At 38.5% G+C, this 15,260-nt stretch overlaps 1 protein-coding gene across 11 annotated transcripts in view; it reads left to right on the top strand.

The window, feature by feature from the left end:
• The window catches only part of LOC102926471 (uncharacterized), a 139,652-nt gene that overhangs the window by 114,081 nt on the left and 10,311 nt on the right, over positions 1 to 15,260 (top strand). For 5 of the 11 annotated variants that reach the window (XR_013045368.1, XM_076553561.1, XM_076553559.1 and 2 more), the window contains 7 exons: positions 2,110 to 2,173; positions 3,265 to 3,475; positions 5,767 to 5,935; positions 9,317 to 9,387; positions 10,080 to 10,197; positions 13,581 to 13,786; positions 14,782 to 14,998. Coding sequence is in view for 9 of the 11 variants with exons in the window: in XM_076553561.1 (XP_076409676.1) it covers positions 2,110 to 2,173; positions 3,265 to 3,475; positions 5,767 to 5,935; positions 9,317 to 9,387; positions 10,080 to 10,197; positions 13,581 to 13,786; positions 14,782 to 14,998 (1,056 nt within the window). In the remaining 2 variants the exon portion in view is untranslated. Of the gene's footprint in view, positions 1 to 2,109; positions 2,174 to 3,264; positions 3,476 to 5,754; positions 5,936 to 9,316; positions 9,388 to 10,079; positions 10,198 to 13,580; positions 13,787 to 14,781; positions 14,999 to 15,260 lie in introns of all 11 variants that reach the window. The other 6 variants (XM_076553557.1, XM_076553562.1, XM_076553556.1 and 3 more) reach the window with 2 other exon arrangements.

Genomic DNA, 15,260 nt, shown 5'->3' with positions numbered 1-15,260 from the left:
TTTATTTTTAAATTCCAGAGGGTAACCAAGAGCAATGACAATAGGCTTTAATGTTTGGGGTTCTGGGGGACCTCACTGGCCAAAAACTCCCAACAAAGAAACCCATTCCTGGCACTGGCTTTTGAGTTGTTAGCTTTTGGTAGCTAGAAGGGGTGTTGCTGCCATGTTATTGGGTAGCTCCATTTTAACTCTCTATGTGGAAGAGTCTACAGTAGTAGGTTTCTATATGCCTTTTTTGAAAAGTCTTTAATATTATTTTCCCTTTCCAAGTCCTTTCCTCTACCCTACCCTTTGCTCCTCAACCCCACTTTAACCCTTCCTGTTTAATTATTCCCTTGTGAACACATTACACCTATGCTTTCTAGCTCTTTCCTTTAAAAGCACCTGGCCACTGTCCCTCAGTAAATCCCTGAGTTCTTTGGGTATTCCAAATTAAACATGCATACTTGAAATTCAAAGCTACCGTTCACAGATTAGAGGGAACGTCTGGCATCTCTTTTTGGGTCTGGGTTACCTCACTCAGAATTTAGAATGGGTATCTCCAGCTCCATCCCTTTACCTACACATTTCATAATGATATTTGTGTTAATAGCTGAATAAATTTCCATTGTACAAATGCACCATATTTTCAATGTCCACTCATCAGCTGATGGCCATTTAGGCTGTTTCCACTTCCTACCTATTGTGAGTAAAGCAGCAATGAACACAAATGAGCAAGTATCTTTAGAGTAGGATGTGGAGGCTTTGTGTGTATTCCAGAGTTGTATAGTTGGAACTTATGGTAAATCTATTTTTAGGTCGTTAAGAAACTTGCACACTAATTTACATAGTTGTTGCATCAGTTTGTATTCCCACCAGCAATGAATAGATGTTCCTGTTTCCCCATATTCATTTATAGGCCTTTGCTTTGTTGACCTTAGACATTCTGACTTGGGTGAAATGAGTTTACAAAGAAAATATAAGTGGCTTTTTCCTGAAGACACCACCCTCTTGAGTCATAGAACATGACACAATGAAGCTGGGATGGATGGAAGCTTCATCCATAGTGGTTGACTTTCATAGTGCTGAAAGATGCTATGCAATCAACTACAGGAGAAATGGAACCATCAGCCTGATTTAGCTGTGAACCCTGTGAACTACTACAGTAATGACTGGCCTGGCAAGCTAAGTCCACCGGTGCAGTAGTGGCTTTAACGTCCTAGGAGCAAATAGCTACTTTCTGAAAGGTTGTATTTAAAGTTTACTCCATGAGATGAAGCCCATACCAGCACAATTACTGGCCCAAGAACTTTTGGCTAGCTGGGTCATTGGGTCATAGACCCTAAGGAAGAACCTAATATCAGTATGCTGCTAAATGGACATACTATTAAACTGACTTCTAACAATTTGTAATGCTCACAGATCAATGTACCTTTCAACCTTCATCTAAGTAGCTTCTGTTTGCAATAGATGGTGTTTAACACAGTAACCCAAATCAGGCTATTGTGCAAAGGATAAGAGACTGCAGAATGCTCAACCTTAAACCTCAATACCACTCCCAATGCTCCACAGTCATTGCAGAAGAGGGTCAGACAGGGTATAAGAGCCAGAGGTAGTTGATGACTACAAGCAAACATTATTTTCTAAACACAGAAGGGCAGTTTCACATATGAACTCACAGTAGTTGTAGCAGCATGCATAAGACCTGGGTAAGCTAAGCCAGCCCAAATCCCAACATGAAGGGGAGCATTAGCTACACAATCCCACCACTAGCTGTGAAGCCACTGGTAGGCACCAGTTGCTGGAAGAGACAGGTAGCCCCTGGCTGTGGAGGGTAGCACATGTAAGCATATTTGGACGGTATGAATTGATCTTGAAGGGTTAAACAACAAGGACACAAGTTTAATGTGTAGGGAAGGAGGATGAGTCTGGGAAGAGTTGGGGGAGGAGGTAAATATGATCAAAAACATTGTATAAAACCCTTAAGGAACTAATAAAATATATTAATTTAAAAAAGATTTCTTTTCAGGGGTTCCTTTGGCTTTGTTTATATAAAGCAAGTAACTGCTACTTTTGTATATTATGTGGTATGAATATCGAAGGTATTTTATAATAGTATTTATCTTTTAGGTAACAAAAGAAGTAAGAGCTATGGTTGATGTAACTCAGTCATCTGAACCAGTCTCAGAGGATGGTGAGTTATTTAAATGCAAAAATACTTTAAAGTTAATTTTATTAGAATATGCATGCAAATCAGCTGTCTAGTCCCTCTTGCTTTTCTGGGTTTTCACTATTCTAGATATTCCACATCCCTATGTAATCCTTCTTTTCCCTTCCTTCCTTCCTTCCTTCCTTCCTTCCTTCCTTCCTTCCTTCCTTCCTTCCTTCCTTCCTTCCTTCCTTCCCTCCTTTCTTTCTTTCCTCCTTCCCTCCCTCCCTCTTTCCTTCCTTCCTTTCTTTCTCCCTTACCTCTTCATTTATATAAATTGGATTTAATTTTGTCAGAATTTTTTTTTTTAGTAAACCCAGGGCCTTGGACAGTCTAGGCTAGGGCTCTCCCTCCCACTGAGCCACAACCTCAGTGCTACAACTTCTCTTTGGTTTCCAAGACAGAACTTTGCTGCCCTCAGAGGATTCTTCCACTTTCAGTTCTCAAACACTAAGATTATGCAAATAGTCTCATCTTGGCTGACTACTTGAGTTCATTCTTTTGTGTCTTGGCTTAAAATCCCTCTTGCAGCAGGGAGCTGGGGTATTAGGAATTCATGGTTTTCACTACCTGAAGTCCATTGTCTTGAAAATTGCTTAAAGCATTTAATTTCTGGTTTGTTTCATGTGCTAATGTTAATCACTACCCTTTCCCCACATTAGGTAGAAGCAGATCACAGTATTTTTGGTACCATTGTCTAGAGTCCTTTTTACCATTTGCCTACCAGATTCATGCTCATGCATTATTTTCCAATGTTGCCATCTTTTCCTCTGAGATTTCTTCTTGTGTGCACTGATGATAACTTTATGGATCACAGAACTCTTGTGTGTGTGTTTTATTTAACCATAGGTATCTGAATGGTCATTGATCTGTCTTTTCTACTTGACTTTACACTAGGAACATAGATCTAATCTGTTCTTTTTACAGAATTTAGTTTCATGTAATTTGCATCATAGACTTTCAGTCTACATCTGTGCAGAACATAAATGAAAGGTGGTCAAAATGTATAGATTTTTTTTTTTTACACAGACAAGGCACTAATGTATTTTATTTTGTCTCTCTTTTCCTTCATGCAGATTCTGGAAGTTCATTAAAAATACAGGAATCACTTAATTCATACAATGCATTAGTAGATCTTCAAAAAATCAATGAACTACTTAGGAAAAAAAATGAAAAAATGGAAAATGAGAATAATGCTCTACAGAAGGAGATATCAGAAACAAGAGAGGAGAAATCAAAGTTAGAGGATGAAATAGTGGAACGGGATGAAGAATTACGCAACCTGAGGTATGACACCCTACTTTGAGAACTCTATGTTACAGATATGGAGTGGAGGGTCCTGTAAATTGCTGTTTTTCTCTCTAGAGTTTTGTAGGAGGAAAATTCTGTGTCTTATTGGATCTAGAAATTGTTGGGAATAATAAAACAAATTAATAATCATGGATATCACTAATAAATATATACTCTTTAAAATACCAGTTTCAATGTATATATAATAGACACCCTCTATTTTGAAAGTTCACGATCACTATTTATTTGGGGTAATTATTAAGGCAAGTCCACATAGTTAAAAAGGAGGTTTATTTTGGGGTAACTTACAGCTAGTAAAGGGGTTGGTTACAGGATTGAGGAGAGGTGAAGTACAGTCCAGTGGTGTTCTTTGGAGAACTCGGCTTGGTCTACCATCCAGTATCCAGGATTACCAGGAACCAAGAGAGCTGGCACATCTGGATCTCAGGTCTTAAGCACTCCTGTCTTGGCCCTGCCCCAGGGGCTGGTCATAGGTAGGCATAGCAGTTACCAGAAACCTCACTAGATGTAGTACTTCCTGGTCAAAGTTGGAACAGCTACCCACTACATAGTATTGAGTGGAATTTTTATTGTATTGACTTAGCAATAATTCATCAAGTATTATCATTTAGTTAAACAATTTTCTCCATTCTTAATTATTTAATTTTAATTAAGTTTATCAATATAGAATCATGTATTTAAAATATATGGAATTTTAAAATGTCTTTGATTAATATTTCTAAACATTTTTCAAGTAAGTTTATATCCATTTGTAATTCTACTAACAGAGCATGAAATGGCCATTTTAATAGCCTGAAAATTTTTCCTTTAAAAAATACACTTTGTGGGGTTGGGGATTTAGCTCAGTGGTAGAGTGCTTGCCTAGCAAGCACAAGACCCTTGATTCGATCCTCAGCTCAAAAAAAAAAACAAAAAAAAAAAAAACAAAAAAAACCAAAAACCCAAAAAACAAAAAATACACTTTGTTATTGGTGTGTTGAAGATGAAACTTAGGTCCTTGTGCATGCTAACCAGGACTGAAAGTTACACAAATAACGGGATTATTCTAAATCACCACACATCAAATAACATGTAAAATGGGAAAGTATTACTGGTTATTCAGCATCACTTTCATCTATAGATTAAAAAAAAGATATCTTTATTGTTTTGACACAGGGTCTCCCTGTGTATCCCTGGTTGGCCCAGAACACAGAGACCCACTTGCCTCTGCCTCCAGAACACTGGGATTAAAAGTACATGCCGTATAAAGTGGCATGACTGCTCCAAGGTATGGTTGAGGGGAAGGTTTTTGTTGTAGATATGAGAGAGAGTATAGCCAGAGTCATGTGGAGTAATCCAGAGCATGGAGAGAAAGTAGTACACAGAACATGACCAGTGCCCCAACAGGAGGAGTGAAGAGAAGAGTTGGAAAGGAGGACCAAGGGAGAGGGAGCCAAGAGAGAGGAAGAAAGGGGTGGAAGAGAAGGAGGCATGAGACCTAGAGCATGCAGCCAAAATGCCAGGGTTTTATGGGAATAAGAAGCTGGGGGATGAGAAGCCCATGAGCTGGAGGAGTTCAGGGTAACAGGTGGGGTGAGAAGAGCTGAGAAGAGGAGCCACAGGTACTGAGTGAGCCTGGAGACCATCACATACTTTGCTGTGCTCATAGGCACCACAGTTAACCATGTACCCCAGGTTTCTTTCGGATCTGAAATGCCAACATGCCTGTGTGGCTGCTCTCTATTGTGAAAGAACATGATTGTCTTACTCTAAGTACGACTCTTAACTTTTTCATAAAGTACATAGCAATCAGCAAAGTAAGTTGAAATTGTTAAAAAAAAAACCCAAACATAAAAAGCATAACTGAGGTTAGTCTCTATAATCTAGTCTTTTTTTTTTTAAAACTTAAAATTTACTTGGGCTTATAATTGCAATTCTCTATTTTCTTTCCTCCCTCCAAACCCTCCTTTATACCTTTGCTTGCTCTCTTTCAAATTCATGGCCTCTTTTTATATATTATTATATAATATATAAATAATAATAATAATATATATTATTAAATATAATCCACTCTGCCTGTAGAATGATTAACCTAGTCTTAAGTTATGAAATTTGAAATATAAGCCTAGAAAGTAAAAGTATCGAACAACATAAATTTATTGTTTTTGTTTTACATTTTTCCATATAATTTATTATGTTAATAACCTATCAAGATCAGTGTTGAACACTGGATTTTCTGACAAATTTAATTTCACGATAAGCACATTTAACTTCAGGTTTACTTTAAGGAAAGAACTCGAGGAGACAAGAAATATTCATTGCTTTTATAAGAATATTAAGAAACATTTACGTGAAAAAGAAAAACGACTCAATGAAAGAGCCGCAGTATCACAGCTTGAGTCACAGCTGAGAACACGAGATCTGGAACTGAAGAACGCAAGGGGCACCCTGAAGGAGGTAAACCAATTTCAAGTAAAACCTTCGGCTCTTCACTCAGTCTCGCCAATATTACTTATACCAGCCCTCTGGTGAATTAATGTGTCTATTGTACTAAATGACAGAAATATGATCTGTTGAATATCTTTTGTCAATTTACATCATCAGCCAACCTCTCATAATCATATGCTCACAAAAACTTAAAACACCGGACATGTCAGTAGGCAAGATATCATTGCATATCTATGCTAGTCATATATTTTTAATTTGTTATTATTTTTAGCTTTTCTTTTAATTTTTTTTTATTTTCAAGATTATAATATAATCAGATCATTTTCCCCCTTCCCTTTTCTATCTCCAAACTCTCCCATAAACCTCTTCCTACTCTCCTTCAAATTAATGGACTTTTTTTTCATTAATTGCTGTTACATGCACACACACACACACACACACACACACACACACACAGGAGATGTAGTTGGTTTTTCTTTGGGCCATTATCCAGCTCTCAAATAAAGACATGGAGACTTATTAATTATAAATGCTCTGCCTTAGCTTGGGCTTGTCCCACCAGCTCTTTTCACTTAATTTAACTTGTTTCTATTCATCTATGCTTTGCCTCGGGGCTTTTTACCTTTTTTCATTCTGTATGTCCTATTTTCCTGCTCCCTCTGTGTCTGTCTGTCTGGCCTCTGGAGCCTCTCTGTCATCTCCTTTTTTTCTCTCTTGAGCTTAAATTCCTCCTCCTACTTACTCTCCTTGCCTGGAGGTCCCACCTATACCTCCTCCCTTGCTATTGGCCATTCAACTTTTTATTAGATCAATCAGGTGCCTTAGGCAGGCAACGTGAAACAGCCACCTATCTTTACATAACTAAACAAATGCAACCCATCTTTACATAGTCAAACAAATATTCCACAACATAAACAAATGCAACACATCTTTACACAGTTAAACAAATATTCTACAACACATACATACACACACACATACATACATACATACATATATATGCATTTGTATATGTATATGTATATTCATATCTATCCCTAAATAGAACTGCTTAGTCTGTATAATGTTACTTGTATGCATGTTTTCAGAGCTGACTATTGGGTATTAGGTAACCAATTTTGTGTTCTCTTCTCTGAGGAAGACTGTCTCTGGCATGTTCAGTATCCTTAGTCGCCTGTAGTTCTTTGTGTAGGATTGAGGCCTCCCAGGCTTTCCTCTGTCCATGTTAGCATGTCCATTGTTGTTGTTACTGTTTAAGTCATAGGCAGTCATGTTGGTGAGAATTTCTGAGTGTGGCTCCTTGTAGTTGAAGTTTTCCTGTGTCCACCCGGCTTCTGCAGCCACTCTGACCCAAGTAAACACACAGAGACTTATATTACTTATAAACTGTATGGCTGTGGCAGGCTTCTTGCTCTGCAGTTCTTATATCTTAAACTAATCCATTTCTCTTAACCTATAAGTTGCCAAGTGGCTTGCGGCTTACTGGTACTTTACATCTTGCTTTTCATGGCTGGCAGCACCTCTTGACTCAGTCTTCTTCTTCCCAGAATTCTCCTCTCTGCTTGTCCTGCCTATAGTATACTTTCTGCCTGGCTACTGGCCAATCAGCATTTTATTTATCAATCAATCAGAGCAACACATTCACAGCATACAGAAAGACATTCCCAGCAGCTCCTGACACTACTAAGAGACACAATCTAATAAATTCTCTGATCCTCTGGCTTTCTACCCTATCTTCTGCAATGTTCCCTGAACCTTAGGTGAGGGAGTTTCTTTCTAGATGTATCTACTGGGACTGGATCCACAACTCTGCATTTTTGTTGTTGTGGTCTTCTGTAAGGGAATATATGAAAACCACAGAGATACTTGCACAGCCATGTTTATTATGACACTCATTTACAATAACTCAGATATGGAACTAGTCTAGATGTCAATAAAGAGTTGGGTGGGTAAAGAAAATGAGGTACGTACAAACTAGTAGAGTTTTATTGGGATGTGAAGAGTGAAATTGTAGAGATGGAGAGATAGCTCAGTGGTTGAGAGCACTGATTGCTCTTCCAAAAGACCCTGGTTCAATTCCCGGCACCCACATGGCACCTCACAACTGTTTGTTACTCCAGTTCCAGAGGATCTGTTGTCCTCATGCAGGTATGCATTCAGACAAAACAACAATACACATTAATACATGGTGGAATTGTATCACTTTTAGGAAAATGAATAAAACTAGAAGTCATCATGCTACGTGTAAGCCCAACTCAGGATGATAAACGCATGTTTTTCTCTAATATTCAGATTGCAGACTAGAAATAGAGGACCTGCTATGCATACACGGGGTGGAAGATATCTAAAGGGGTATCAAACAACAACACACATCACATATTTTCTCTCCTGTGGATATCTAGAGAACCTTGATGTCATAATAGAGTCCATTGGTTTCAGATTGGTCATGTTAGCCGGTGTATTGCTAATGAGCGACTCGGTCAAGGCATGCTGTTTACATTGTGCGATATCATTCATGAGTAATGACAGCATTTAAGCCGTAGATGATCAGAAATGGATAATATTATTGTTAATGAAATGAAAGTTTCACAAAATACTGGGATTATATTCTGGGGCTCTTGTTCCTATCCCATGGAAAATGCTGCTCCTTAAGAGATCAAATTTTATTACAAAACAAAATACTAACATAATATTAATGCTATCAGCAATTATGTATCACCACAGGTCATATAATCATAATCTGTGTGTATTCTACTTGAATCTGCTCAGTAACCCAGTGAGGTAGATACCATCATCATGTCTATCTCAAAGAGACTGGAAAACAGAATGTTAATGTGTTTATGAGGAAGAAACATGTAGTCATTGGTGACACTTGATGTTGAGGCATCTGTGTAGATATTGCTGTCACCCTCTGCTCTTCAGAGAAACAACTAGAAGCTGAGATGTCATGTCACTGTGGCACTTCACTGGCAGAGTTGTGGCCATTAACAGGTCTAGGAACTCTTTGTACAGTACTGATGGTGTAGCATTCAGAATCACACACACACATACACACACAGACACACACATACATCATGAGGGCCTTCCCTTTTCCCATTTCCTAAGCTATTCTATGTCTCTATGTGATAACATACAGTTTAAATTTCAGAATAATATATTTCAGTACTATAGAAATATCAAGACATGTTTTTATGATAAGAGACAATATTACTTCAAACTTTGTGAGCTGCAATACTCAGCTATCTGGGCAGTTTCAAAACTAAGGTTACCACAAACAGCATGTTCAGGAAAGAATCTAGCTGGGTTCCCCAAGACTTCAGTGCATTATCAATTAATGGCCAGATTTATGACAGAATGTTAGTAAAATTATTTTCAACCATTTTTTTTTAGTTGCAAGAAGCACAGGATCAATACATAAAAGCTCTAAAAACTGCCCAGAAGATGAAAGGTCACTTACAAAGGTATGGTTTAAAGTAGCATTTGATATGACTTGAATGTTCATATAGCAAGTAAGAGATGTGGTGGGGAAGTATGCCAGTTATGAGTTAGTATATTGCTGTGAAGCCTGGGACATGTGCTTCGAGTCACTTGAAACACAATTCAGGGTTTATGAAGTATCTCAGTGGTAGAACATATGCTCACATGGATGACAGTCTGGGTTATTACCCTAAACAATACAAAAAGATTAAAAAAAAAGAATCATGCCTAAATTTTGCACATTCTTACAAAGTAGGACTGGAAGATGACACAATTTCTAAATCACATACTTTTCAGATATGTCATAATTTCTGTAGTTTCTATTTCAGTTTTCTAAAACCATGTAGCATTGTGTACACATAATGTGTAGGATAAAGAAAGAGGAGAAGTGGAAGGGGAGCAAGGGATGTAGGGCCAGGTCAGAAGGGGAGCCAGTGGATGTGACAGGATACCTGCGACACAAAAGCAGGGTGGGGGTAAGAGGGGGAAGTCGGTCCAGCCGGGAGAAGGGATGGGGACAGTGGCTAGAGACAAGAGAGAGCAATGTTTAAGGATGTGCATATCCACAGTGTAATAAAGCCCATTACCGTGTGAGCTAAATTACAAACCATTTAAAGCTGGGTGGTCCTAAAAAATGAGTCTCTGAGAATAACCATTTGAAAACATGCATTTTTAGGATTGAACAGGAATATTCTGAGTTAAAAGTTAAAGTGAAAGAGCAAGCTAGGCAAATCGAAGAGCATCGTGGGTGCCTGCAACACTCATGTCTAAAATCGGAGCAAAGTGAAATATTGGTAGGTCCATCTCATTAATTTCTGTCATACCAAAATGCGTTTTCTTCCCTAATAACACATGGTAATATTTTAGGGAATATATTAAGTATCTCATTAAGAAGATATCTGTTGTGTTCTTATTGACTCTGCTGGCTACTCCTGTGCTTTAGTCACCACGACTTTCCACGAGAAGCTGATGTAATAGAATTGATGACTTTAGTAGCAGTTGGTTATGTCGCAGAAAGGAGTTTGGAACAAAGCTTTCCCAAGGTCATATATATGCATATAGAAAGTGTTCAGAAGAAAACAGTTGATAGCCTGTTCTTCATATACAATTCCACTATTACAAAAGGAAATAAGGTGAAGTGTACTGGTCAACATCAACTGGTGAAGGTTCACTTGATCCACCAACCTGAACAGAGACAATTACACTCCCCTTAATACCGGAATCACAATAGAACTACTTCCAGCAAAGAATTTTCAGGAGTAAAGTGCTTAAAATCACACTGTGTCCTGGCAGCTTATTAGAGAAACTTCTTACTCGAAGGGGTAATTGGGCTTTCCAAATCTTAAGGTGACCTGTATGGATGTAAACATGGAAAGGATATAAACACAGGGATTTTCTCCATAGAAACAGGCCTAGGGGGCCAGAAAGAATTATGCCCCATTCATTTCATTCAAAGAGCAGTATGTTTGTTTTATTAAGAACTGTTTTAAATGATTTTAAAATTCTTTATTTCTTCTTGGAGGTAAGGACAATGAAGATTTATTGGAATATTGAGAACAGGCTCAGGATGTGCCTCAGTCATCGAGTCTTGGTTTAGTATAGATACCAGGCCCTGGGTTCAATCCCCCCACCCTCCCTACACTGAAAAAAAAAAAACCCAGTCAACTCAAAGTTGCCTTTAAAAATCAAATCATTGAAGTCAGATAAAAGCTGTTTTTTTTTAAAGCCAGATATTTTCAGCTCTTATTCTTGAAAGCACAAATCCCCTCACTCACTGTTCTTAACCTGTCTAACTTGGGGAATCTTCTAGCAGGTGCATTTTGCTGCTTGTAGAACATTGCAACCGCAGGGAGCCTTGCAAACCTCCTTCAGTTGTCCTAGTGTCTTATTTTCTATTACTCCACCTCTTACTAACAGTGCTCATCTTCAGTCATTTACTGTCTCTACCGACTGCATTTGACCTCAAAGGGCACCACCTGTATGGTGCAACTTGTTTCTGGACCATTTCAAGGCACCCCTTTTCTCTGATAAATCATCCATAGAGTCATGACTTAAAAGAGCTTTCTTTACCATTGTTCTTGGGTCCAGATGGGGCTGCAGTAACTAGACCACAGGTGCTGTGGATATCATTCTATATAAATAAAACACTGATGGCCAGTGACCAGACAGGAAGTATAGGTGGGACAAGGAGAGAGGAGAATTGGGGAAACAGAAAGAAGGGGGGAGACACTGCAGCCACCGCCAGGACAAGCAGCATGTAAAGACGCCAGTAAGCCACCAGCCATGTGGCAAGGTATAGATTTATAAAAATGGGTTAATTTAAGATAAAAGAACAGTTAGCAAGAAGCTTGCCACGGCCATACAGTTTATAAGTATTATAAGCGTCTGAGTGATTATTTTATATGTGGATTGTGGGACTGTGGGGCTTGGTGGAAGCTGGAGAGAAGCCCTCTAGCAACACACAGGTTTAGACTGTGACCCAGAAAATAGAACTCCTCTGAATAAGCCATTTACAGCCCATGTAACCAACACTCTGCTGGACTCCTACCCCCCCACCCCCACCCCCAAGTCTACAGTAGGAAAGAGAATGCAAGGCACTGAGGGCGGCACTCATGCAGTCTTGAAACTTCTCTGAGACTGTTCCCTGGCCTTGGCGTCATGGTCCAGTTCTCTGTTATGGGGGTTCTGCCTTTCCTGAGAAACAGACTGCACTTGCAGCCAGGCATTTTCTACCTTGAGCTTCCTCTCTGCAGGACTCCCAAGGCTCAACCAAAACCTTCACTCTGTTTTAGCCTCTCCTTAACATAAGCTAGCAAGTAGAACTTTGGTTACATTTCTCTTTAGAATTTTGAGTCTATTGTAGATTTTTTTTTTTTTGTTTCAGTCATTCTAAGAGGCACCTTTATAAAAATTTTTAAACATGATTTTATATCTTTTAAATTATGTGTATTTGTGTGTTGTGTGGGTGTGTGCAAGTGAGTCTAGCACCTTTGGAGTCCAGAAGAGGGAGCCAGTTCCCTCAGAGCTCAAGTTACAGGTGTTGGTGAGCCATCCAGTATGGGCACTAGGAACTGAACTCAGGTGGGCTGCAGGAGCAAAGTGCACTCTCCATGACTGGGCCATTTCTCCAACCCCACAAATCATTTTGGATTAGCTCTTCATCATGGGCTGCCAGTGAAGCTGTATTCAAATAAAGCTTAAAGACTACTTAGGGAATGTGAAGCTTTATGAAGACATAGCAAAGGGCCTTGCATTTCTGGTCTTGGCTTACGCTTCAGGCCTTGTGTTCTCTGTGATACCCTTTATTTGGTCTTCTCTTAGAAGGCATTTATTTTAGCATTATTTGGTAACTGGGCATGTGGAAATTCTACACATTAGAAATACACATTTTCATACAGCACATCCTGGTTCTTTCCTATTTGACAGTCTGTAGCTCCTTTCTCATGACACTTTTGCTTTTGGCTGTGATGCAACAATCTTTTTCTTTTTCCGCCGATCTCTTTGAAGGGTGTGAATCTTTCGGTAAACATTATCTCATAAGCCCAAGCACCTTTTATTTCTAGTGTTTGTTTTTCAAGTCCTCAAATACTTCTTAAATTAGACTCCCCTATTATTAGTTTTGAGCTGAGTTCACAAATACTTGAATTGTCTAGTTACATGAACAGTTATGTAAGAACAGTTTCAGGAGGATCACTTAGCTCACAGTTAAGTTCTTTCCCAAGAAGATGGTTTCAATCCCCCGCCACATACATACAAATGCACAAAAATGAATGGAAATAGTTAAAATTCAGATTTATTATGATGGATATTGATATTATTTAAATTAAAAAAAATTATTTTTATTATTTTATGAGTGGTTTATTGCATGCATGCATGTATAGCAGATGCAAGCCTGGTGCCCACAGAAGCCATAAGAGTGTGTTGGATCCCCTGGAACTGGAGTTAGGAATGGTTGTGAGTCACCAAGTGAATCCTGAGGACCAAACCCAGGTCCTTTACAAGAGCAGCAAGTGATCTTAGTCACTGAGCCATCTTTCCCATCCCTGATGATAAATATTTCAAACAAGAATTTAACACTGCTATTTGAATCATTTACTCAAAAGTGAAACTATCAAATGTATAATAAATATTTGAGTATTTTCTCTAAAAATATCGTTTCAATTTGCTTTCAACTCAGGCAGGTGCTCAAGAAACTTCGGGGGAATTATGTGAGAACAGCATTTCCCCAATGAATCAGACAGGAACCCGAATCCAAAGTCTGCAGTCTGAACCCTCCCAAATGAAAACTATACAAGACTCAAATATGAGAGCCCTGAAAAGTTATGAGCAACAGTGCATAGAAGAATTAAGGATTAGCAATGCATTGTTATATGAACAATACAAGTGAGTAACACCAAAGGATTGCAGAAAAGAGAGCAACCCTGGCTTTTCTATAAGACAAAAAATTTCAGTGAAATAATCATGGAGATCAGTGGGTGCAAAAGCAAGCTAGCAAAATAGTTTTGGAAAATCATCTTAGATAGTACAATACTCATCTTCAAAATATTATTCCAGGGTAGACTAGATCATATCATCCCTTCTGATTAAATGCAATTCTCTCCATTAATATTCTGACATAGTTGTTTGAGATAAGTTAGCTTGCACTTGCCAATCAACAGAAACAGTAGAAGTCCGGGTGCTGTTTGGAAGGCTGTAATGAAACCCTAGGCTAACTACGCTTCTTGTCCACAGTCTGGGGCTTCCTAAACTAGCTTTCCTTGACTATTCCCTTAGGTGTTACCACTAATTATGGCCTATTGTCCAGTGCTTAATTTCACCCATGTTCTATACTAATGTTGAAACCAAAAGCTTAGAAATGTCTTTGAGGAGATTTCCTTTTAACCTCCTGAACTACTTGTTTACTAAATACAAGTATCCATAAAAAAACTGCTATCTTAATCATACATATTTAAGGAATATAATATGATTTTTAATAAGCTTTATTAGTGAATTTGTTATTATAACCATATATGTTAACATATCCACAATCCCATGTTGCTACCTTTTGAATTAAAGTATCTCTGTGCTGACCTTTAGGATTATAGATGTAGGGTCCTCCCAGAGGGCAGCATTTTTACCTGTGAAGTCATATGTCTGTGATGGCCTTGTCTCTACTTCTGATACTGTTTGGTATACTTAGAATTTCTCTAGAAATACAAGTAATCCTTTGGAATAACTTGAAACCTATAATTGTATGCACAGCAGACATGCTCCTACACACTTTTCAGTGTTAAGATTCTCTTTAATGAGGAAATTCTGTGCATTCTTATGGTGCCTTTAAAATACAAGGAGAAATTTATGGATAGATGAGATACATATTATGGTGTACACCCTTTCAGTCTTTACAGGAATAAGAATCTAGATGAATCCTGCACACAAGTTCGCGTCACGGTAGAGCAGGACACATCTCTGAACACATCAGAAGCCAGGTTTCCTCTTGAGAGCCCTTGTGTGGCAAGCACTTGCCCTCACAGAAACATCTTCCCATGTGAAAACATTGTTCTCCCAGGAAACCCAAGGTCTACTAATGGCTGCCTGCGAAGCTACCCAGTGATGGTACTGTCATTTCCTCTGTTTTCAGACTTGTGGTAGAATCTTTGTTTTTAATTTCTTGTATCACCAAATTGCTTATTTAGCGTGCATATTAAGTAAATGTAAAATATGTATTAATTATGATAGAAAGCAAAACATGCATTTTTCTGAAGTGTCTGTCTTTTCCCATTGGATTAAATAACTGTAATGGAACAGTGAGGTCTCAAGTGTTGTTGAAAAGCTATACTTAACATGGTTTCAAAGTGAATGTGACTGTGGGCAGACT

This window comes from Peromyscus maniculatus, chromosome 17 (genome assembly GCF_049852395.1).
Source record: "Peromyscus maniculatus bairdii isolate BWxNUB_F1_BW_parent chromosome 17, HU_Pman_BW_mat_3.1, whole genome shotgun sequence".
Classification (NCBI taxonomy): Eukaryota; Metazoa; Chordata; class Mammalia; order Rodentia; family Cricetidae; genus Peromyscus; species Peromyscus maniculatus.
This window is presented reverse-complemented; position numbering and strand designations above follow the sequence as displayed.